A 23,241-nucleotide genomic window follows, 5' to 3' on the forward strand; every position below is an offset into this window, starting at 1 on the left:
TTACACTTATAACTCCAGCCTTTATCTTCTTGTTTCATGCACTAGTGATTACTTTATACACAAATGTTTTCTCTTCAAGAATAAAATAATAATAGCTTCGGGAAATAACAAACATATATTAATGTAAAAACTACAAAAAGCCAGTCTACTCCTCCATAATAATATTCTTCTCAATTATACCCATTAGCATCACCTGGAACCAGTTATATTTAATATTCTTCTTCACTTTCAATAATATCTGCTGATACGTGTATAAAATCATTTTCTTAATGCGTTTTAAGCCTATATTTGTATCGATGATGAAAATTCCCATGTTTAAGTTTCGTTATTAAGGCTAACTGCCAATTTGAACATTTTCTCTCCTCGGATAAAAGACAAATGTGTTCTGCCCTCAAGAAAGAAAAAATACAAATTAGAGTTTGAGATTATTTTTTTTTAAATATGATACTTATGAGTACTTAAGTCTCTCGAGTGATCATTAACAAAAACAAACATGCTAAATATAAAATAAAAATGAATTAACTCTCGCAGAGTTAATTCATATTTACATATCAGCATTTATATTTTATTCAAATGTTAACATATTATACTGAATATGTGTTATGATTTATGATATGCATTAGAGAACAGAACCTGTGCTCTTTATTAACATATACAGGCCTACAATATTTCATTAATACAACTACATTGTTATTTCTTAAGTCAAAAGTATGATATGCATCAGGGATAACTGTATAAAGTGTAACCTGAACACGAGTTCAATGTTATATTCACACGCCTGTGGTAGTTCATTAACCCTCTAACACCTTCACCAATAACAATCAATGTTTCTTTAACAGACCCTAAGTTTTTTTATTACTAAACGGTTCAGATGTCGTTTCGTCGTCAAAGCGTATTTTAAAGAACGTGCATAGATTATTATCCATTAAGCTATAAGAAAATGTATTTCTATGCATAAATCAAAGATATAGTGACTCAAAATGTGCTCTACCAAACGGTTCAAGGGTTAACACGACTACAAAATATGTTAATGAGATACATCAGGGTGCACTGTATACAGTGCACCCCGTGACCGTTTTTCATAAAAACAAACTTTACTTTATTTATATAGATACCATGACATATTTTGATATCTACGATACTATCATAGTATATTTTTTTGAAAATTGCAGCTTTATCGGTAGAGACATATGGCTATAAAAATCCGTGTAATTGAGGAAAAACTGAGGTGTTTCAATTGCCCTTGATTTTTCCACAATGACATTCTGTATATTTTCCTACTTAGTTATTTTATTCTTAAACTAAATAAGGATTAATTGAATATTTTTACCCAGATAAATAATTATGTTATAGTTACTGTATGAATAAATTTGAATTAGGATTTAATCATAGAGGCACATGTGACCATGAACAATTTACAATATGTACGGGAGGGTCCATAACTCGACTCAAATTTAAAACAGTTGAAATCTGGTGACGTCATAAATTCATTGTACAAATAAGTCGAGTTGCTGCAACATTCCCTAAATGTCATTTCGCCAACCCCTCTTCGATAACACAATAGTGTCAAAATATCAATGAGTTATGTTAGTGTCTGTTTCAGATTGATCGGAACTTTTAACGACGTGGAATGTGTTATTCATAGATCACAGATAGGGTTGCAAAATTTCTGTAATTTTGCAACATTTAAACTTTCCATGGGGAAAACTAGGAATTTTCAATGTTGAAGCTAGAGACTTAAATATAATTTGTGAAAAATATACTTTATAACATATTATTATTATTAGTACATAAAACAAACAAATTAAGATACAAAATATAAAAAAAACTTACTAAAAAGATCCCGCATTTAATACGTATAAATATTATCCGATTAAAAGTTGGTGGGATCGAAATTGAATGTTCTTCCTTATTAGCTCATTAATATTTTATCTTAGACTGCCTGTTATTCTCAGTCTCAAATACGAACGGACAAAAATATTTAGAATTTTGTTAAAAATGACATCTTTTGATATTGAGATAAATTTCAGTATGGAATTATATAATTGCATTATTACCATTACCCTTAATGTATGAGTAAAGTATCTTGGTAGCGCCATGTACAGTGAAATTCATATATGAGCTTTAAAATAGATTTTTCAACATAAATAAATTTAAGTCGTGCCCCTGAAATATTAGCCACACTGTCCCTTGATATCCTGCTAGTATTCAAGATTTTAATAGAAGAAAATTAAGACCCTTCTTTCTCTCTTCTGCAGCCCCTAACGGGTTTGATCAGGGTCAGCACCAAAAAACAAAGATTTCTTGAGCTGAAGTTCTAATTAAAGTAACTATAGTAAGAAAATTAATATTTTTATAGAATCATGACAATTAAAATAAATTTGTTTGGAGAGTCGAAGGGGTCATCAGCGTACTCATAAGCTCAATACCTAATTATTTGAGTATGAACATTCAAAATTCTAAAATACCATATTTTAAAGGAATACGGAAGACTTCTAAATTACATAGCCTACTTATTATAAAATTCCATAACTTTTCAACCTTTTCCAAATCAAATCACAGTTCACAATAAATAGCGATCTTTACCATCACCATGAGCGAAATGATGGTATTTCCTATGATTACTCAAACTTTTTGCAAATGTATTGTTTATAGTCATATTCAAACACAAATAGTTGCAATACCCCAATTCCCAATATTTGAAACAATCCTAAATTTACCATTGAACGTAATCCATTAATATATTAGTTGGTTTTATATCCCTGTCTTAAACAAATCAATTAGGTACATCTAATTTTTCAAAATATCATACAGTGGTTTTTGCCTCAATATAATTGAAAATTAAAATATATTAAAATTAAATTTGACATCTCAGAAGCAAAAATTATATCAAAAATGAAAAAACAATCAATCACAGTTCCAATGAAAACTATATTTATATTTTGGAAGAATAAGTTCATTTTCATGACTATTTCGGTTTTAATTTTTATTTCAAAAATGACTCGAACCAATAGAAAGTGTAAAAATATTCAAAAAAGTAACTGTTTGTGCTGGTTAAAACCAGATTTGATACGAATCAAACTAATTCGTGATCCATGAGCTTTAAGTACTTACAACTAGAATGTAAATATGAGTCTAAAATATTTTTTTGTCGTTGATTTGTTATACCGAAGGAAACATTTTATGAATAACATTTTCCTCTAACGCTTATTGTTTAAACTTGAGCCAGAGATATATTAAACAATGAAAATGAAGTCACTTTAATTTCGTACACAACAGCTGCATACAGGCTAATATCATATTATAACGAAAGAATATCAAAGATTTTGGATTCTATTAAACGTTTTAATATTAATATATTATGTAAAATATAATATTGACTACATTTCTTTTCAATCTAAAATTGAATGATTGAATTTAACCCGATACGCGATATTTACGAGTACGCTCCTTGTTTTGAGCAATGGGTCGACAGTATGCTACATACTCGTCCCAGAGAGGATCCATCCATCTGGAATAATAATAATAATAATATTAGCAACAATAATAAAAATAGAGATTAGGAAAATACTTGTTTGAGGTTTTATATACTTGCTCTCCAAACCAAGTACCGACTTCCCATCCTGGAACATCCTTCATGACCTCCTCTTCCCAATCACGATTCACACGAAGCTCCTTGAGGAATGTACGATCCCGTTCAGCAAGTAACATGGGCTGAAGGGCAAATTGAGCAGATTTCATTTCAATTTTATGATCCTCGAATCTTCTTCTGGCTTTGGCATACATAGGCCATGCAATAAGAAACAAAGCGACTTGTCCTCCGAAAAGAAGAGGAGCATTCACCAACTGGCGAGCTGGAATGCGCTTAAAGGCTACTGGAGCATATCCACCCTTGGGGGGAAGGTCCTGTTTGAACTTACTGGACGACATCCTTTAAGAGCAGTAGATGAAAAAATGGAGTAACTAATTCATATAACTGTTGTGTAGTTCTTAGATAAAATAAATAGAGCAGCTGATTCATAAAAACATGAAATTCACGGTAAATTTTATACCAAGTAACGCAACCTCATACTACCCTTATAAAATATTTATTTGAGATATAAAGGGGGAATTACATCTTATTTTCATACTATACCGTAGTAGTCATAGAAGAAAATTAAAGAATGAATTGTATTATGTAGTTATATCGTAGCATTGAAGGGATATATTAATAAGTCATCTATGAACATTTTTCAATACATTTATTTTGATTAAGAGAACATAATATATCATTATGTATATATTTTTAATAAATAAAGAAATGAATTTATACTATTACATCAGAATCAAATAAGCATGAATGTGAAAATAAAAACATCCTATAATTTTTAAGCAGTGATACAATTCTTCCAAATACATAAATTAATTTTCAGTTTTTCTAATTATAATTTTACTATGGAAGAATCTCAAGCCAATCTATTGGTTTATACATCCTGATACATAGCCTCTCCCATCATTAAGTTTTTCAAAATTAAAGATTGCCAACCTTTTTGAATTCTATGAAATCAATAACTCATGGTAAGATCGACATCTCAACGAAAATTGTCAAGATATTGTGAATAGAGTAGGAAACGAAGCAGATTTGACTTTCAAGAATTTCAAAAAAGGAGCTGTGGATGGAGGACGAGAACTCTCTTTGTTCCTCACCGGGTTGTCTTTTTGGTCTTTTATGGAACATTTAGTTATCATATGTAGAAGTATACGATGATTCCCTAGAGGATCTGGAGGAATTTATGTATAAACAATGATTAACGAGATCAAAAGTTACAATCACAGACCTTGACATGAAGATATTCATGTGTGAATTGGATATTCCTAGGAATGGGAAGGATGCAGATCCATATACCCCCGATTGCTACGTAGGAGAGATCCATCCAAATGATTAATAATTGTATTGAAGACTACTTGATGCCAATGATAAACATAGATATTGGAATACAATCAAAGTCAATGTCTAAATTTGGACAATTATTATTGTTTTTTTTTTTTTGATTAAATAGGATAGATAAAAGTATAGTAATAAGAGAATTATCATTTCCATTGTACTAATTAATTTTTATCTGCAATATAGAAATAATGTTCTATAAACATATTTATATTACATATTATGGTATCATATATACCTAATATAATTAGTTGTTACAAGGATACATTTTTGATATACAATATTGCTTAAGTCCTTATACTTGTTGGTCCCATTTATATGTCACTACTTTCATTGATATTAATTAAAATAGGGTTTTTATTCTTATAAATCTTGGTTATTTAGGCCCTCAAAATGGCTTACATCAACAATACTGACGTGATATGTGTTGCGTCTTGACGAGAGAGAGACACAAGCTTATTTATAATCGGAGAGATCCAGGATGACCGAGAGAAATGAGGTGAAGGAATGACGTGGAGGAATAATGTACCACTGTTTATAGGACCATGTGTATTCTAACTATACTCTAATATATTTACAAAAGACGAGACTATTTATAACACGTAAAACACAGTACTTATATAAGAAGATAAAAACATGTAAGGAGATATTAAATACATAACAATATGAAAAAACTCTATACATTCAATCCGTATAACAGCAAAGTTTGGCTAGGATTAGCTACATCAAAGAAACATTTTTTTCTATATGCGAATTCTCATAGGAATTATCTTAACTATAAAAATTATTCGTATAAGAGTTTTTAATGATCACTTCTAATAAAATCTAAATGTATCTACATAGAAAATTAATATTTTTTGCCATATGAGGAAGAAAAATCTTAATACACTAAACTTTATAAGCACAAACAAAGACACAGGACTAATTATATCTAAAATTTAATTATAAACCAAATTAATAAATATGTTAATATTTGGTATTAAAAAAATTGAATTTTAGATGCAAGTCTTATATAAGCAACAATTGTCGAGATAACGTTGTTTTAGGAAACATATTATTTTGATGACTTTTTTATATATATATATAAAAACATATGGGTGTTCCAAATTAGTAATACATATATATATATTTTAATTCTGGAATTTAACTTCACTTTCATTTCAAAATCCAAACTCGCTCAAATTTATTTGTAATTATTGTTCAAAATTCGAGTGTAGATTTATAAAAACACTAGGAGGTGTATCTGGCATTGCCCAGAGTAAATAGGCTTCGGATAAAAGACAAATTTTTCTTTAATAATATAGAAAATAGCTCCAACATAAATCCTCAGTGCTACTCTCCCTTTATCATAAGCACACTCACACGTAACTACTCAAAAACTGATTTCAATTCATATTCATATATCTAGAGCGATTACTAACAAAAACAAATTAACCAGTACTCCATGCAGGCTAAATACAAAACGGCTCTCCTGACTTTGAATTCAGCAAATTCTTGTATATCCCATCTTCATGCAGCTTTAAGGAAGGTTTCATTCAGATTTCCCTCTGCTTAACTAGAATTCCTCAACTTGGCAGTGCAACCCATGTATTGAGGACGCTGACTCCCATCACGTTCCTTTATCAACGTGAATCCATATTGTACGTATTCGTCAAAGAACTTTTTTTTTTCTACATAGTTAGAGAAGGTATTGAAAGGTTAAAAGAAAATAACAAATGACGTAAAATCATAAACCCAAAAGTTCCCTGCAGCGCAGATATCAATGCTTAGCAAGGTGCCTAATCACCTGCAGCCAATGATGGACAAGCGGAGCGTAACGTCACAAATATCAAGAATGGGCAGTTTTTATTTTGTGTACCACATTTTTACTAAGCAACTAAATATAAGTAATCTAACCAGGAGAAGAAACTTCCTTGAATCTCACAGCGGATCTTTACCGTTGCTTTTTCATGTTGGTATCCCCCCTCTCTCTGAGCTATTAAATGCTGTTGCGCCACACTCTCTTTGACCGGGGTAGGTCATCCCGGTCGAAATCGCGTCCGTGGATGCTGGAACTTGTCGAATCCCTGGGGTTCCATCGAACCTAGGTTCAGAACCTCTAGTCTATACATATAATTATATAACCTGGAACCTCAGCTCTGTTTTATTTATTAATTGATTGTCTCTGTTGTCATTGATTCTAGACTCTTAAAGATAAAACTTACCACTCATTTTCTATAGTTTTGTCAGCAAATCATAGTCTATTTTGCTGATTAGTATATTTATATCTCTATAAAATATCTTATTTTATTTTGTATATGTATAATTTACATTTGTCGCTAATAATTTGTCGAATCTATTCGTATTATTTAATATTATCATCTTCCGTATCGTATCATTTTTAATCGGTCTAATTTTTCTTTTAAAATTTGTAATTAATATTTTTTATAATAGTTTATTGTATTTTTATTGTGTTTTCCTTTTTAATTTATACTTGTTAAACATAATATCACACATATACGTTATAATATTTTAACTAACTAATAATCTACTGCCCTAGGAAAAGTGATAATCATAAATTTTGATTAATCATCGTATACGGTTTAACATACCTATCATATTTGCAACTTTAAGGGAAGAAATGGAAGATAACTCGATATTGATATATCTATATTTAAAAAAGATTAAAATTAATTTTAAATATTACATTTTTCGGAAAAGAAATTCAAAAATCTATAGTTATTTATAGAAAATATAATTTTCAAATATATTATTTTTTTGAAAAAAATTATAAATATTCAATATCTTGGGAAAAATTTCAAATATTAATATTTTTGGAAATTGGGAACAGGTTTTTTTATTTTCCTAAGTTTGGATTTTTTTTGAAAAAAAATCAAAAATTAAAAAAAATAATTTCATATATTAATTTTTTTGGGAAAAAAAAAATCACAGATCATTTCAAACATTAAATATCTTGGGAAAAAATTTCAAATGTTAAATCTTTGGAAAAAAAAAAATCCTTAATTGGGAGTGGGGGCTACAGCCCCTCCAACCCACCCCCTGTGGGGCTTGTGTCATTACTCAATTCTTGAAAAGGGAATAATAAGTATAATACGTGTGCTCGTGAAGGACCGAGAGTAGCAATGAGGATTTGCTCAGGAGTTCATGTAGTTGTCGTTTCTTCTTTTTATGTTTTTTTTAAAAATCAGAACATCCAAATGATCTTTCCATTGTTTTATAAATGTATTGTTCAAAATGAATAAATATATTTAACCCTTAAAAAACAAGGGTTTGCTCGGAAGTTGTAAGTCCTTATTGGACTCAACGAGGAATCCCACCCCTCCCCCCTCCTTTTCTAAAAATGAATAGTGGCACTGATACTAACTAATTAATGGATAAATAAATATAAAAGACTAAACTATGGATTTGAATATTGGTTCTACGAGGATTGCCTAAAGAAAATTCCCCTCCGGAAAATTGCCATCAATGGAAAAGTGTCTGCAAGAAAATGGTCATCAATAGAAAATGTCAACTGCCATCTAATTCATCTACAAATCTGTTCTATCTGCAAATAAGACTGACCAATCTAGCATTTGTAGATAGTTTCTCTTTCTTTTGAAACCCCGTTGCACATAAGTAGCGGTGATCGAGGCTGCCCTAGCTCAAAAGTTATTGGGAAATTAGGAGAGGTCCTTTTATGGTTGTTGAATTAGCGGTGGTGGTTTTTTATCTACCTTAAGGCCCTATTTTTATACTGCACAACTCGTAGACTATAAGGTTTTTTTTAAAAAAAAGAGAAGTAGCGGTGGTTTTTAACCTATGTTGAGATCCCAAAGTTATCCTATACAAATCCCGTGTGTTGGGGATGCATTTTTGAGAAATTAGGAGGTTTATTTTTTGTTCGCCTATCTGCAGATGGGAAAAACTATCAACAGATCATAAAATGGATCTATAGAAAGAAGAAATATGTAGATGAATCACTATAAATGTTGTGGCGATACTCCGCCAAAATAAATGTTACATCCCCCTTCAGAGATTTCTGTAGCAATAAAAATTTAATCAATATCCCTGAAGGAAGAAATAAAAATCCTAAAACAATTTTAATTATTTTGGAAATCTACCACAGAAATTCTAATACTATCATTACCTATTGGATCTGTTTTAGATTCATTAAACAAATGAAAAACAAAAGCGTTAATTTTACGATGTGATCTTTAATGAATCCTTTAAATTTTATTTCCAAAAAGGGCGAAAAATGCCCAAAAACAATTGATAATTATAAGCCAATTATTTTCAACACAGAAACTATTTTTCAAATTTATTAGACAATTGTTTATAAGTTAATATTTCAAGAATATATTATGTGAATTTGCACATCGAACGACCATGTACAAGAAAGGACGTGTTTGAGAAAAACAACTTATTCTAAAAAACATTTCAAAGAATGATTTTAAATCTTCTTATCAAAATGAAGTTATTCTGTAAACCCAAACTTTTCTGTTTGTGAGAAAATGCCACCCAAAAATTATATTCCAAAAATTACTAATGTATTGGGACATTTTCTTTTCTATGAACAATGATCTTTTCAAGTCATAAGATAGCTTATTAAATACACATTTAATTCCAATTTGATTAAATATTGTTCACACCAGATTATTATGTATCAATCAACAGCAGACTACAGAATACATTGGAAGTTCTGATGAAAGTTAGTGAAATATTGTTTTGTTTTTGTTCAGTTTGCCACACAGGATAATTATTTGACTTCTATATTGTTTTTTTAGACTTTTATGATACCACAGAAACTACATAAAAGCTCATATTTGGAATTTGTAATAAGTTTAGTAGAAAATGAGCTTATTTTAATGTTGATTTTTGTGATAAAAGTTGTCTCAAACCAAGGTGCTGGATAAAATCCACTAACTTGTCTCAAACACACAAAAAATGTAAAATATCTACTTTAAAAAAAAAAAAAAAAAATCTTATACAGATTGTTAATGGTCTACAATTATGAATAATAACATATATTATTATTAAATTTAAAATATTTATAATCAATACCATCATATTTTTATTAGTTTTGAACGAAACCTTTGTCGTATAAAATCGTTTTCTTTTCTGAAGATTTTTATGGAGAGAGAACCTTCGAATAACTCTATTTTTATTGTACCTTAGTGTGTGTACTTTATAAATCCACCTATGTGAGCACTAAACAGCAATAATAATTGGCATGGCATGAATAACTCATGAATCATGATGAGAGCTCGTACAATTTTAATATAGCTTTTAAGTTGAAATTACTTCAACAAAGAAAAAGTTTTTTTGATTTAATCTAATAAAATATTAATATTCTTTTAAGAAATACATACAAACTATGTTTCAAGGAAGGAAAATTACTTTAGAAATAAGTTAATATAAAAATTACTTTTATTTATATACTATATATTTCTTTACAGCTTCGTACATATAAAGGCGCCATCTGTTATGAAGATTTAGTTAAAAGGCTATTGGTTATACCAAACAATTAACACGTCATTCTTTCTTAACTATGAAGCTCATTACTGTGGCTTAGAACAGGGTTACATAAAATGGTCGAAAAAGGAATTGATTGACATCAGCTCTAAGCCTAATATATATGGATTCAGTTGATGAAGAATGACCAAGAATCAGAAGTGTTGTCTCCAGTCGTTTATTTGATAGCTTGATACTTGACTTCGACATCATTAACTTAAAAATTTATTTTTTCTTTAACCCTATGACTTGAAAAGACATGCCATGAACATGCTAGTCTCAATATTGCAACCTAAAAATGGTTATTCATTGTTCAATATTTGATTTAATGGGACATTTCTCGTATTGAACATTAGATTTAAAATTTGTATTAGAGAATTTTTTGAATCCTTCCTGTTCTTTTTTCATTATCATTCAAATACATTGAGATTTTTTTTTTTTATATTTAAAAACTTTTCTTTAAAAGTCAAATAAGTAAACAAAAGTAATATTTCTAAAAGTTTGTTGTAAAATGTATTTTACATGTTATATGTAGCTCAACAAAGCATTAGATATATATTTGAATCTTCTATTTTAGACCTGTTTCGTAGCTTTAGAGTAATTAGTATTGAAACTACTTAATAAAGCGAAAGAAATAAGGAGAAAAGAATGCACATTATACACGATAAATATATTTGTTTCTCTTTAAACTATTTAAACCTTTAAAGTCTTATGTTCACTCCTTATGAATTGGCGCTCTATTGTAAATGCTCTGTTGTATCTGTGTTTAAAAAAAAAGGAATCTTTTTTTAATAATTAAAAATATATTAAATATTTAATGAATTTTCTTTAAAATAATCATAATTTTTGAATGTATGCTTAAATTTGAACTTAAGCATAATTAATGATTAAAACTAATCAATAAAATATTCAAAACTATCCATTGCCAAAGGAAACTTATTTTCAAACGTACATAAAGTAATAATATATAAGAATAACATTTGAAATTTTGACACAAAATACGTATTTTTCCATTTTACCAATTAATTAGGAATTGAACTTTAGCTAAATCATCAATAATTAATTTATTATTTTTCTTCATAAGTTATCAACTATATGATAGTGATGTATCAAATACATAAAAAACCATATTTGGAGTTGCCAATGTGTAAGCAAATAAATGAAATTTGTGATACGCAAAGGTGGTTAAACGCCATAAGTGTTGAAATAAACCTTAGTACATTTTGTGGAACAATAATGGTAAAAAGTTGGAGGATTATGGTATTAATAAAAATATGATGTCACTTATGAATGGGTTCCAGCTTTTCCATGATTACCTTTTAAGGGGACCTGATTCTTTCAACAATTTATTTTTAAAAAATAATTATAGATTTAAGTATATCTTTTGAAACATGTTATATGTAAAATCCCATATTCAGCAATCTCCCCGTAAACAGTGTAGTCGTAAATAAATTTGCTGTTGTACACTTTGCCGTGAGGTAATAATTTGATTATAAGTATTTCTAATTGATTATTTTGTATAAATTGTTGGGAAAAAAAATCTTTTGAGACTCGGCCCTATTGTTGTAATTTGCTTTGTTTTTTCGCGTTTAAAAAAAAAGAAAAATGGTTCAAATTGGAGATTTGGTCAATGGACAATGAGGCATTATGATCTCAACGATATTGTTCTATTTGACAATCTGATGAGTGATTGTTTTTTTTTCCAAAGCTGCTATCATTATTCTTTAAATCTTGAGGCGATAACATCCGAGTATTAAGTGTAATCAGGAGTGTGTGCTCATGAATCACTGAGAGTTACACTGAGTGGAGCTATTAGTGTAAGTCCTTGTTTGACTAAGGGGAGAATTGAGGATTGATATTGGAATAAGGCATAAAATTATTATTTTAATTATGCATATATGGGTTGGGATTTGAGTTTATTTACTTCCTCTCACAGGTGCTTGGAGTAGATTTAATAAAACGTCATCGCAGCTACACTACTCTCCTATCAATTGATCTATTTATTTATTGATCCATTTATATTTATAGGAAGAATTTTATCAAGTCTAGAAATTATTAATGAATTAAAAAAATAGCTGATGTATGAATTTCTATTTATTTATCATGTTCAAGTAAAGTAAGGTAAAGTAAAGCGTACCTTGGTTCTACCTGTTACATCTCTAAAATAAGCCTGAGGCACTACAGTAATTACTAATGAGGATCAACATTTAAGACCAAATGCAAGTTATTATATAGTCGTGAGTGCATGATCATATTTATATTATAATTAACATACTATCGTTACTACCCCACATATAAATCAATCAATGTCATATTATTTATTAATGCAAGATGTATTCTTATTTTTTAAGAACATTAAGCACTATGTATATTCTAATTAGACAAGACAGAGAATATAAAATAAAATAAATATAACTGAAGTCAAATACCGATACGCTATGATAAATGATGATCCTTATAGTTAGTTTGTCAATCATAATCAATATTTGAAAATTGATGAAATGGTAGAACTTCAAAATTAATACTTAATGATCAAAAGATGATATTTATTTATATAAGTTACAACTTCTGTTATGTATTCGTGACTCCTTTCCTACCTTCCCATCTTTTAGTTATTTGATACATGTATTATAAAGTGCAATCCTCATTCATCTTCTTATAAATACCTGTGGATTGTGTAAGTTTGTCATAGAAGTCATGATTATGTATTAATTAGAATATATAGGTGGTCTTATTAAATTTTATCCTAGCCTTATTCCCCCATTCTCTTCTCTCCTCATTTCTCTCGGTCCTCCTGGATACAATTATATCTATGAATTATCTTCTACATAATATAATAGGCATAGGCATAGCCCATAGGGGATGCTGTGTAAAGGAGAGCCCGTAAACTTGAAGAGGGTGTTTTTACGAGGAGTGGGCAATCTACACAAAGTCACTGAACTAGTATTTTAATACGTAATTTATTTTTGGACTGCTGTAAAAACAAATATAATAGTAACAATTATTTTGTAGACGTAAAAACTTCTGTAAAATAAATAAAAAGTGATGTTTTTGATTATAACCATAGTCACAGTGGTGATTTTTTCTTTACTATACTTTTATTTAAATCGTCGCCATGGATATCTGGAGAAGTTGCCTTTCCCTCAAGAAAAACCATTCCTTTGCTTTGGAAGTCCACCTTTCTTCTGGCATGACTATATTCATCACAAATACTATACAGAGGCCTTCAAACGTTTCAAATCTAAAACATTTACTAGATATTCTGGATCAACTCCAACTATTTGCACTATTGATCCTAATTTCATAAAACAAATTACTATAAAACAATTCAGTAATTTCCATATGACCTTTTTTGCTGGTAAGTATTTGATTTGATTTTGGATCGTTTTCAAGAATAAATAATGCGATTATGGACAACAAAATATCGATTTACTCTTAATTAGTTATTACAATATAATTTTAAATGAGAAACTTAAAACAGTTAAATTAACCCAGTATAGTCTGAACCTTGGCATTAATGAAGAACTTAATATGTGTACACGGATATGAGGCTTGGTGATTGAACGGAAAAAGGAACGACGTTCTAGCTTTTCGTTCCGTTTGAACAAAATAATGATGAACAGGAAACAAATAGTGAGCGCACTTTGTTGTTCGAAAAACTGACTTTATAAACTATAGTCCTTCTTGCTTGCTAATAGGTTTGAATTTTCAAAACGGAGAATAAATTATTAAAAAATGCTTATACTTTTTTGAATGTATACTGAAGAATATTTTTTTTATTTTTACATCCCTAATAATTATTGTCATTGCTATTTACAGAAATGCCCTCTTATCAGGGTAACTAATACAATATCTGCAAAATATCATATAAATTTAAGCTCTCAAGTCTTACTTATTATGACCAGGGCTCTACTTGCAGAGGCTCCAGAACGTAAATACAGTCAAATCTATATTTTGTAGTCAGGTAAAGGAAACTGAAAAAGTGACTACTTAATGCAGGCAACCTCCTAGACCAGGTTTCCTATTTTTTAACCATTCTAAATTTGAAAACTGGATATCCTCGCTTATTGCAGTAGTACACTTAAATCAGGTAGTTGTTAGACTAGATTTCACTGATTTTTTTAGAAATTAACAAGGATACTATTATGGAAAAGTTTAATAGTATACATGTATATTGACAAGCCAAGTAACAATGAAATAAATATAAAGCTCACTCTTTTTTCTTACTTGACGGGAGTATTAAGTATTTTTTTCAATATTAATAGAGTAAATACCGTAATTTTAAACTTTAACAGCTCACAGATTACCTATTTAAAAAAATAAGTGAATTATTTTATTAAAAAGTTTAACCATTACATAATTATCATTTCAATAAAATAGAATATGTTTTATATATTTTTCATTTAACCCAATTTTTATAATGAAATACTTATATTATCTATAGTATACACTATAATACAGTTTACATTCAAACCAATTTCTGCAAAGGGGCAAGAGCATATCAATTTCCTGACTAACTTTTGCCACCCACTCCGCTCTTATCAATCTAATTGCATCAAAACTATGCACTATCTTATTTTATTTTTTTGCTTCTGAAGCTAACTGCCAACTTCATTGAAATATAAAGATGGTTAAGTACTTCAAAAAATTATTCAACTACTATTTTTTTCACCAAAGATTGATTGTGTTGTGAATTAACTCCATTTTATCTTTCGTGTGAAGGTATTTATTGTACATCCTTATACATATTTTTTGATTTTAAAGGTAGGTTAAATTGAAAATACATTATTTTGCACTTGAATCAAAATAAGGGCACATCAAAACAAAATATTGTTCTATATTCATTTCCCTGGTGAAGCTTCGAAATGACTAGATTTATTACACTGTAGTAGTGGGAATATTTATTCTTACACAAAATGTTCTTCTTTTATTCTCCCCCCCCCCCCAGATTTCAAAAGTAAACGAGAAACGGAAACTTTTCAGAAAATGAACGGAAAAAGGGTGCACAAGCCCAAGTCTGATGGATATGGAGCTGAGGTATATAGAAAATTCACACCTTTTTATGGTTTAAAACTCGCTAAATAAGAATACCAACTAACAGCATGTAACCCAATTACTAATCCTTTTTTATTTATAAAAGTAACGTGATTCCAAATTTTTGTTCTAGCTAAAAGTCAAAGTTTTATGCCATTATACGTCAATTTCCATTATTTCAAACACTGAGACTTTCAAGTTCCAGGGTCTACTTTACTTAAAAAAAGTGCAATTAGGTGATTCACGACGTATATACTATTTGATTTCTCAGACTGTTAACACTTGTTCATATTACTCCATGATAATGGAGAATTAAGATCAACAAAGGATAATATAGCACCATTATAATTTAATGAAGTTGGTTTAAAAAAAGTAAATTTAAACTCTTATAGTTTAAAAAATTTACAATACGACTTTTAGTTATTTAAAAAGAGCAGGTAGCAACATGTTTTAGATCCAATTGAAAATTATACCATAAGTGTGGATAATATATCATGGCTTCCATTAAATAATTATGTCCATAATTCATTTACATAGTATAACAAGTGGCATTGTACCTATATTATTCATTTCATTTTTGTTTATTCTAGATGTGAAAGATAAGAATTTGTCGCTAGATGTATCTCACGGGGCTCTATGGAAACTTCTTCGTAAAGAGTTGTCTCCTATATTCACATCTGGAAAATTGAAAGGGATGATGGAACCTGTTACAGAAATTGCAGATAAATTTATATCTTACATTGACAACCAATCATCTGAGGGAAAGTCTATTAAAATTAAAGAAAAGTTTCAAGGATTAACCTTAGATATAATTAATGCATGTGCTTATGGAATTAAAACCAATTCTAGTCAAGATCCAGATCATGAGCTCCTAAAGACATCAAAGAAATTGTTAGAAAATGCCATAATTATGAACAATATTCCAAAATGTATGATATTGTTACTTTTTAATCTTTTTCCTGGAATGATTGGTTACATTAATGTATTTGGAAAGGCATACGATGATTTGATTCAAGTAGCAAACTCTATCATTGATAGCCGGGAATCAGGAAACATAAAAAAGAAAGATTTTATTAATGTATTGGTAGAAATGCGAAAGAATAATCTTGAAAATCCAAATGAACTACTCAATAAAGAAATTATAACTGCTCAAGCCGTTCTTTTTTTTGTAGCAGGCTATGCTACAACATCCATTTCATTGTGTAACTTGATTTTCATCTTGGCAACTAATCCTGAAATTCAAGAAGCAATTTATAAAGAAATTGTATCTTCAAAGGATGAAGATTTTGATGAGCATTCTTATACATCAGCTGTAATAAAAGAAACGCTTCGAATGTATCCACCGGCGACATTGCATGCTAGATTATGTACTAACGATACTGAAGTAGAAGGAGTATTTATAAAGCAGGGAACGTTGATTGAAATGCCAATCTATGCCTCACATTTTGATTCAGAGTTCTTTCCTAACCCTGAGATCTTTAAACCTGAACGATTTTTCAAAGAAAACAATTCAGAGATAATACCCAATACATTTCGGCCCTTTGGAGATGGAAATCGAATTTGCATTGCTTATCGGTTTGCAATGATGGAGCTACAAATTATACTAGAAAAATTGGTTAAGAAGTTTCAAATTCTTCCCACACATGAAACCAAAATGACACTAACTAAAGGAGCATTGTTTCTGTTCGACACAGATGATATTGGAGTTCAATTTAAATCAAGGGATCACTAAACAATTCCAGAAAGTTACAAAAGTATATACGCAAAAGACAGTATACAATATAATATTTTTTTTATGACGAAATTTTAATTATTAAAAAGCTAAATATATATTTTCTTGCTAAATTACACATATAACATGTTCAAAAGTTGTTTTTTTTAAAAAGTATTTCATAATATAAATATATTTTTCACTGATCCTGAGCTTTGCATCATTTTAATTTCATATAGTATCTTTCAATTTTTTTAAGCATTAAAACGTCAATGACTGTTATTATGTTTATATTATTTAATGTCTAATTGAAATTAAAGTCAATGTTTCATAAGTTTTTTTAATCCTTTTTACTCTTTAGTTTTTATTTAGATTTGAATATTATTATTTACTTCAGAAACTAATTGTTTTCTATGCGCTTGAAAATTTTACCAAAATATAAAACGATCACAATGATTCTCTGAATCACATTCAACGTCAGGAATTTCCAGGAAGTATAGGTCTTCTGCTATTAGCTCTCTAATATTATAATAAGTGAAAATATTTTTTTTGGATTTTTTGTTGAAGATATAATTTTCTAAAATATAAGACTGTTGTTTTTAATTTCTGAAAATATTAAATAAAAAAACATAGACACTAATAAAACTATGCACTACATTGACTTTTTATGTCTTTTAATTACTTCAGTATTCTAGAACAAAGTTATTATTTACCATATGCAAGGCACTTATGAATTAAACTCAGACCAAAGAGAGTAGTGAAAAAAAAAACAAAAAAAATACGTAAATAGTATATTTAAAAGTATAAAAAATTGTAATAAATGTAAATCTTCGTAAATTAATCAATTATCAAATATATTATAGGACTAAACAATTAAGAAAATATAAAGATATAAACTTAAATCAATGAAGCACCTACATAAATACATATTTATGTAGGTGCATTACACCATTATTTACAATTGATAAATAAGAAAATAATTTTAAATGTTAATGTCATATAAATATGCCTTACAATAGTCAAGGCACTTAATCAATCCTTTAGTGTCTTTCAGAGCCCTAAAAGCCCTTATAGGGTTCTGGTGTCAATGAATGCTGAAACAATCGAACAGTTTTGTTACATTGTAAATGTTTAGTGTTTATGCAGGAAATATATCATTTTAGTACAATATTGTATTATATAACCTACGTGTGCAAATATTACAAGTTCGTTCTTGTACAATTCGTCTTTCGCACCAAAGAATAAGAAAAATATAAAGTACTCTTCATAATCTAGTGCGCGCCTACAAGGTGATTGGAATATTCCAGTAAGGCACCCAAAGTGATAGATTATAGATAGTCCTAAAATATTAAACCAAGTAGAGCATCGAGCACCGTTAGCTTAAGAAAATAGTATGGTCGATATTTGTCATAATATTTTTCAAGTTGTAGCTATGACGTTGTTCTATGACGTCACTCATTTATTTATTGTACGTAATACGTAGCATTATTAAGTTTGAATAAGTAATGAATCATAACTAATGATACGTATATAATCTATTATAGTCTTAAACATTTTATATTTACATATTATTATAAAGCAAATTTGAAAAAATTACTCCAAAATAATCGGTCATTGTAGCGTCCGAGGATGCAAAAATAGAACTGAGTCAAAATTCCAAAAGCTTCAAGGAAACGTTCACTTTTTTAAATTTTTTCTTTACCCAAAGATCCAAAAGAAGTTGTAAGAAGAAAAAAATGGATATCAAGTCTTGAATATCTTCCTAATTGGAAACTTGCTGACCATTATGTATGTGAAAATCGTTTTGAACATGAAATGTTTTTTCCTAGGACATCACCAAAGGGCAAAAAGTATTTAAAGCTGGATGTGTTTCCAAGCATAACCTATATGTTTAAAACTGATAATACATATGGTATGAACGCTCAATTTGCTTCGGAAGAAGAAATAGATTTCGTAGCCTCTCCAGATGATATGATACAAGAAGTATCAACAATAACAAACTTGGATTTGGACATGATGCGAGAAGTCCTAGTTGAGTCTTTGTGTAATGATTGTCATAATTACTTATACAAGATCAAAGAGCGAAATAGTATTATAACTTCACTTTAAAAAAAAATATCGAACTAATGAAAAGAGAAAAAAATATTAAAATAGCAATACTACCTTTTCACTCATTAAATAGATTCATTCATAAGATTAAGGTTAGTAATATTTGCAAAGACTTTAAAAAAGGAATAAGAAATTAGAAATGACGGTAAGAATAATAGTCAACATAGTTCTAAAAGTATGGCAATGAGATTGGCTGTTAATAAAATAAAATGACCACCTAATTATTTTTATTATGTTGAGTGAAATTATGCTATTCCTATTTTCCTGCGAGAAAAATTACTTTTATCTTGCAGTATATACATGATGATGTTATTTTACAAAGCTTATCTGAAGTGATATCTTAAAGAGATATTTGTATAACCGCGATTGTTTTTACGTCGTTAGGTTTTAAGTTGAATATAAAAAAGAGTTCGATGATTCTGCAACTTAAAAGCGAGTACTTAGCAAAAGTTCTGTTAAGGCAAGAAAAACCTCCAATAAGCACATTTGAAAATATTAATGGATCAGAGTAAAGGTTTAATTCTTTATGTCAGTGGTGCAGCAAGTTTATTGATACCAAAGTATCTATAAAAACATACTTCCTCTTTTTTCCCCCCGTTAAGGAGGCCGACCAGTTGCTTGGAAGTTGGATCTCAGCCCTTTGGGTCTTTCTTCTTTTCGATTATTCGTTCTTTTGGGCAGTGGTTCATCTTCCGAGAATTTTCTTTTTTGAAACTTAATCCTTTTTATGGCGTTATTAAGGGGCCTTTCCACCTTAGCCACCTCTAAAATGGCCTTAACAGAATCCTTGGGAGCAGGAAATTGAAATCCATGTTATGATATGAGCTATGAAATATTATACTCTTTTCAAGGAGTCACTCATGGGATGGAGAAGTCCCTGGATCTTATTGCTCCTAAAGCTGGTTTCAACCCATTGCTGGCATTGAAGGAAATTATAAAGAAGAAGACCAACCTTCTTAATTCCCTCAAACCCTTGGCTCCATGTCTACGTGAAGAGATTAGTATTGAACAAAGAGTTAAATTTGTTTACTTCTTCATATGCCCCCATGATGGGCCGAGGACTTAGCCTGTGGGCTCTCTGAATTTTGGTAAGGGTCTCATAAACAAAATTTCCCTCCAGCCTTCGTAATTCAGTATTAGGTCCAACCGACTCCAAGGCATCATGAATTTCCTTCCCAAGATGAAACTTGTCCTGGACGAGAGGTTTGTAATCATTGTTGGATAATGAAGCCCTTGGAGAGAACACATCTTCCTGAAGGACTTTGATGGAATCCTTCTTGAGGAATAAGTTAGTACATGTGACAAAGATATTTTTTTCCCCGGTAATCATCGACGTTAGCCTTCGATGAGCTACTTGGTTTAATACTTTAGATAGCTTTAATGCAGGAATAGGCAACTGTCGTCCGGCACACGGTACTATTCCTCACTCAGTGTGGCCTGCAAATAGATCAATAATAATAATTAAAAAAAGGGTAATGTGGCCCCCCAATTAGTCCTTTAGTTACTAGCTGCGTAGCATGTATGTACGTAATAACTCTTTTGTTTTAGGAGATTAAAGAACGTTTCAGTAAGAACAATTATTATCCCGATATTTTTTTATATCATAACAATCCAACAGGTTATGGGTCTATATACCTTTCTGTTGTGCTTGAATTGAGTAGTGAAGTGTATTTAATGTAATATGTCAATAGATAGAATATCCATCGTTCCTCTTGAAGGATCTAACTATACCACGTGGAAAATTCAGTGTCGCATGGCACTGATGAAGGGAAACCTTTAAAAAATTGTTACAGGAGAAGAAACGGATCCTAAGATAACGGCTGAGAAGTTGACTGAACATGTCGCATTCAGAATTCGTAGAGACCACCCTTGCTATTATAGTATTATCAATAGATACAACTCTACTATACTTAGTCAGTAAAGCAACGGATCCCTCTGTGGTTTGGAGTGGCAACGTGTAAAGGCTATGCATCAGGAGATTACGGACTTACAATAAAGTAATTAGCCTTGTTACATAAATTAAATTCAAAAGAGTGGATTAGTGATTCAGGTGTAACGAGTCATATGCGTCACGATAAAAGTATTTTTAAGGAGATAAAAAAAAATGAAGGAAGGGTTCATTAAGATCATCCTTGGAGATGGAAAGTCGTTTAGAGTAATTGGAATTGGCAATATATATCTTACGACTGATACTATGGATAGACCATGTACACTTTATGATGTATTATATTTACCAGACTTATCGTTTCAAAAGCGTCGGAAAGAGGAGCTTCAATTTCCTTTAAAGGAGATCAATGTTTTATATTTAAGTCAGATAAAGTAGTTGGACGAACATCAAGAGTAATGGTCTATATTATTTAATATGTCTAAAATTGAGAGAAAGAGTTAATATGTCTAAAGGACCAGTTTTGAAAACTGGCATCGACGCCTTGGACACATAGGCGTATCTGGAACCCAAGAAATAGCTCAAAAAGACCTAGGCAAAAGTATTAGTTCTATGGCAATTCTATCACATCACGTGTATGAACCTTGCATTAAGGGTAAACTTAGTAAGATACTGTTTCCACACCAATCAATGAGAAGAGCTAAAGATGTTATGCAATTAATTCATTCAGATTTATCTGGACGCATACAGACTCCTTCGCTGATTGGACGTCATTACTTTCTTACCTTCATTGATGACAAATCGAGACATACTTTTGTATATATTCTGAAGAATAAAGATGAAACCTTAATAAAATTCAAGAATTGGAAAGTCATGGCGGAGAAAGAAACTGGAGACAGGGTGAAATGTCTACGTTCTGATAATTGAGGAGCGTACATATTTAAAGAATTCAGTCAATATTTCGTAAGCGAATGCATCAACAGAGAACTCACTATACCGAGGAATCCTCAACAGAATAGTGTATCAGAAAGAATGAATATAACATTCCAATGATGGCTGATATGGTAACTGTAATGTATTTCATATTTCCTTCCTCCTTGTTCTTCTTATCTTCTTGTATTTTCTTTTATATACATATATGTATATGTATATAAAAGTACTGTATTTTACGTAGTCAGACTCATGTATTTTGTAAATAAATTAGAGTAGGTTTTTGTATTATAAAGAATAATTATTGTATTATTTCCTCCACGCCATTCCTTGTCCTCAGGTCTCTCGGTCATCCTGGATCTCTCCAACTATAAATAAGTTTGTGTCTCCTCTCCCTCGTCAGGGCACAACAGTAACAAAAGGAGTGCCTTGTGTTTCACCTGTCACCTGGGGACGTATAACAAGGAACCCCATCTTGTTTGGAAGGTCTATGTTAGAAATTAGAAAAAGAAGTAGAAATTTGCCCATGGAGGAAGATCTTTCTCTAGGAGGGTATTTAAGTACTGTTAATTGTGATTCAAGAGGGTACAAATACTAGAGGTCCTCACCAGATCTTGTAATGGCTCCCGAGACCATCATTGGCTGTGGTTTTTGTGTTTGATAGATTCTATGGGGAGCATCATATCCTTTTATAGACAAAACTTGATCATATTAAGATTTCAAATTTACCTCTACAGAAATAAAAATTCTCATCACTAAAGATAATTTTGGGAGCCATGCCCGACTTCAACTGAATAAGGAGCTTATTGCTTCGGTTGACTCTCTTTTCTTTGGTTTTAAACAAAATGACCTGTCATTTAAGATGACGGTAAGGGACCATCTGCAGGCCCATCTTCACAAGTTTGTTCATTGTTATGTGCCCCATGCTTAGATCCATGGCCATTTTCCTCTTTGGATTTCGCCAACTCTTCTCTCGTATAATTCCGATGTTCTTCGTAGTTTGTGCTGTTCGTGTTCAACCATTTTGAGGAGATATTTAACACTATTTGTCTACAGTGCGTTTTAGAAAGGTTCGGTTAATCTTAATGACCTTTAAGGTCTTAAAATTCTCTGGGTAGCTCTTCCCCAAGTAGTGAAGCTTGACGACAGCATCACGTT

At 30.3% G+C, this 23,241-nt stretch overlaps 2 protein-coding genes and 1 long non-coding RNA gene across 3 annotated transcripts; 1 reads left to right on the forward strand and 2 right to left on the reverse strand.

Annotated features, from left to right (window-relative positions):
- Positions 1–3,317: 3,317 nt before the first annotated feature.
- ND-B16.6 (NADH dehydrogenase (ubiquinone) B16.6 subunit) lies at positions 3,318–4,003 on the reverse strand. Its single transcript, XM_040710132.2, has 2 exons — positions 3,572–4,003; positions 3,318–3,511 (listed from the first exon to the last, which is right to left on the reverse strand). Exons 1-2 carry the CDS (start codon positions 3,928–3,930, stop codon positions 3,418–3,420), a joined length of 453 nt encoding a protein of 150 aa, XP_040566066.1. The 5' UTR covers positions 3,931–4,003; the 3' UTR covers positions 3,318–3,417.
- Positions 4,004–4,224: 221 nt separating this feature from the next.
- Positions 4,225–5,480, reverse strand: LOC121116454 (uncharacterized). The gene is made up of 3 exons (XR_005863865.2): positions 5,163–5,480; positions 4,818–5,099; positions 4,225–4,760 (listed from the first exon to the last, which is right to left on the reverse strand). It is a non-coding gene; the product is annotated as an uncharacterized lncRNA (long non-coding RNA).
- Positions 5,481–13,310: 7,830 nt separating this feature from the next.
- On the forward strand, positions 13,311–17,365 carry LOC121115942 (cytochrome P450 3A9). Its single transcript, XM_040710134.2, has 2 exons — positions 13,311–13,772; positions 16,039–17,365. The coding sequence occupies exons 1-2, from the start codon at positions 13,460–13,462 to the stop codon at positions 17,178–17,180; spliced, it is 1,455 nt and encodes a 484-aa protein (XP_040566068.1). The 5' UTR covers positions 13,311–13,459; the 3' UTR covers positions 17,181–17,365.
- Positions 17,366–23,241: the final 5,876 nt, after the last annotated feature.

Source organism: Lepeophtheirus salmonis, chromosome 4, assembly GCF_016086655.4.
Source record: "Lepeophtheirus salmonis chromosome 4, UVic_Lsal_1.4, whole genome shotgun sequence".
In the NCBI taxonomy this organism is placed as follows: Eukaryota; Metazoa; Arthropoda; class Copepoda; order Siphonostomatoida; family Caligidae; genus Lepeophtheirus; species Lepeophtheirus salmonis.

What these genes read in the sequence shown, in the direction of transcription:
- ND-B16.6 (XM_040710132.2), bottom strand. Translation starts at nt 3,930, where the DNA reads ATGTCGTCCAGTAAGTTCAAACAGGACCTTCCCCCCAAGGGTGGATAT. An exon ending in GTATATAAAACCTCAAACAA is followed by an intron (nt 3,512 to 3,571) that starts GTATTTTCCTAA and finishes TTATTATTCCAG; the next exon opens with ATGGATGGATCCTCTCTGGG.
- LOC121115942 (XM_040710134.2), top strand. Translation starts at nt 13,460, where the DNA reads ATGTTTTTGATTATAACCATAGTCACAGTGGTGATTTTTTCTTTACTA. An exon ending in CCATATGACCTTTTTTGCTG is followed by an intron (nt 13,773 to 16,038) that starts GTAAGTATTTGA and finishes TGTTTATTCTAG; the next exon opens with ATGTGAAAGATAAGAATTTG.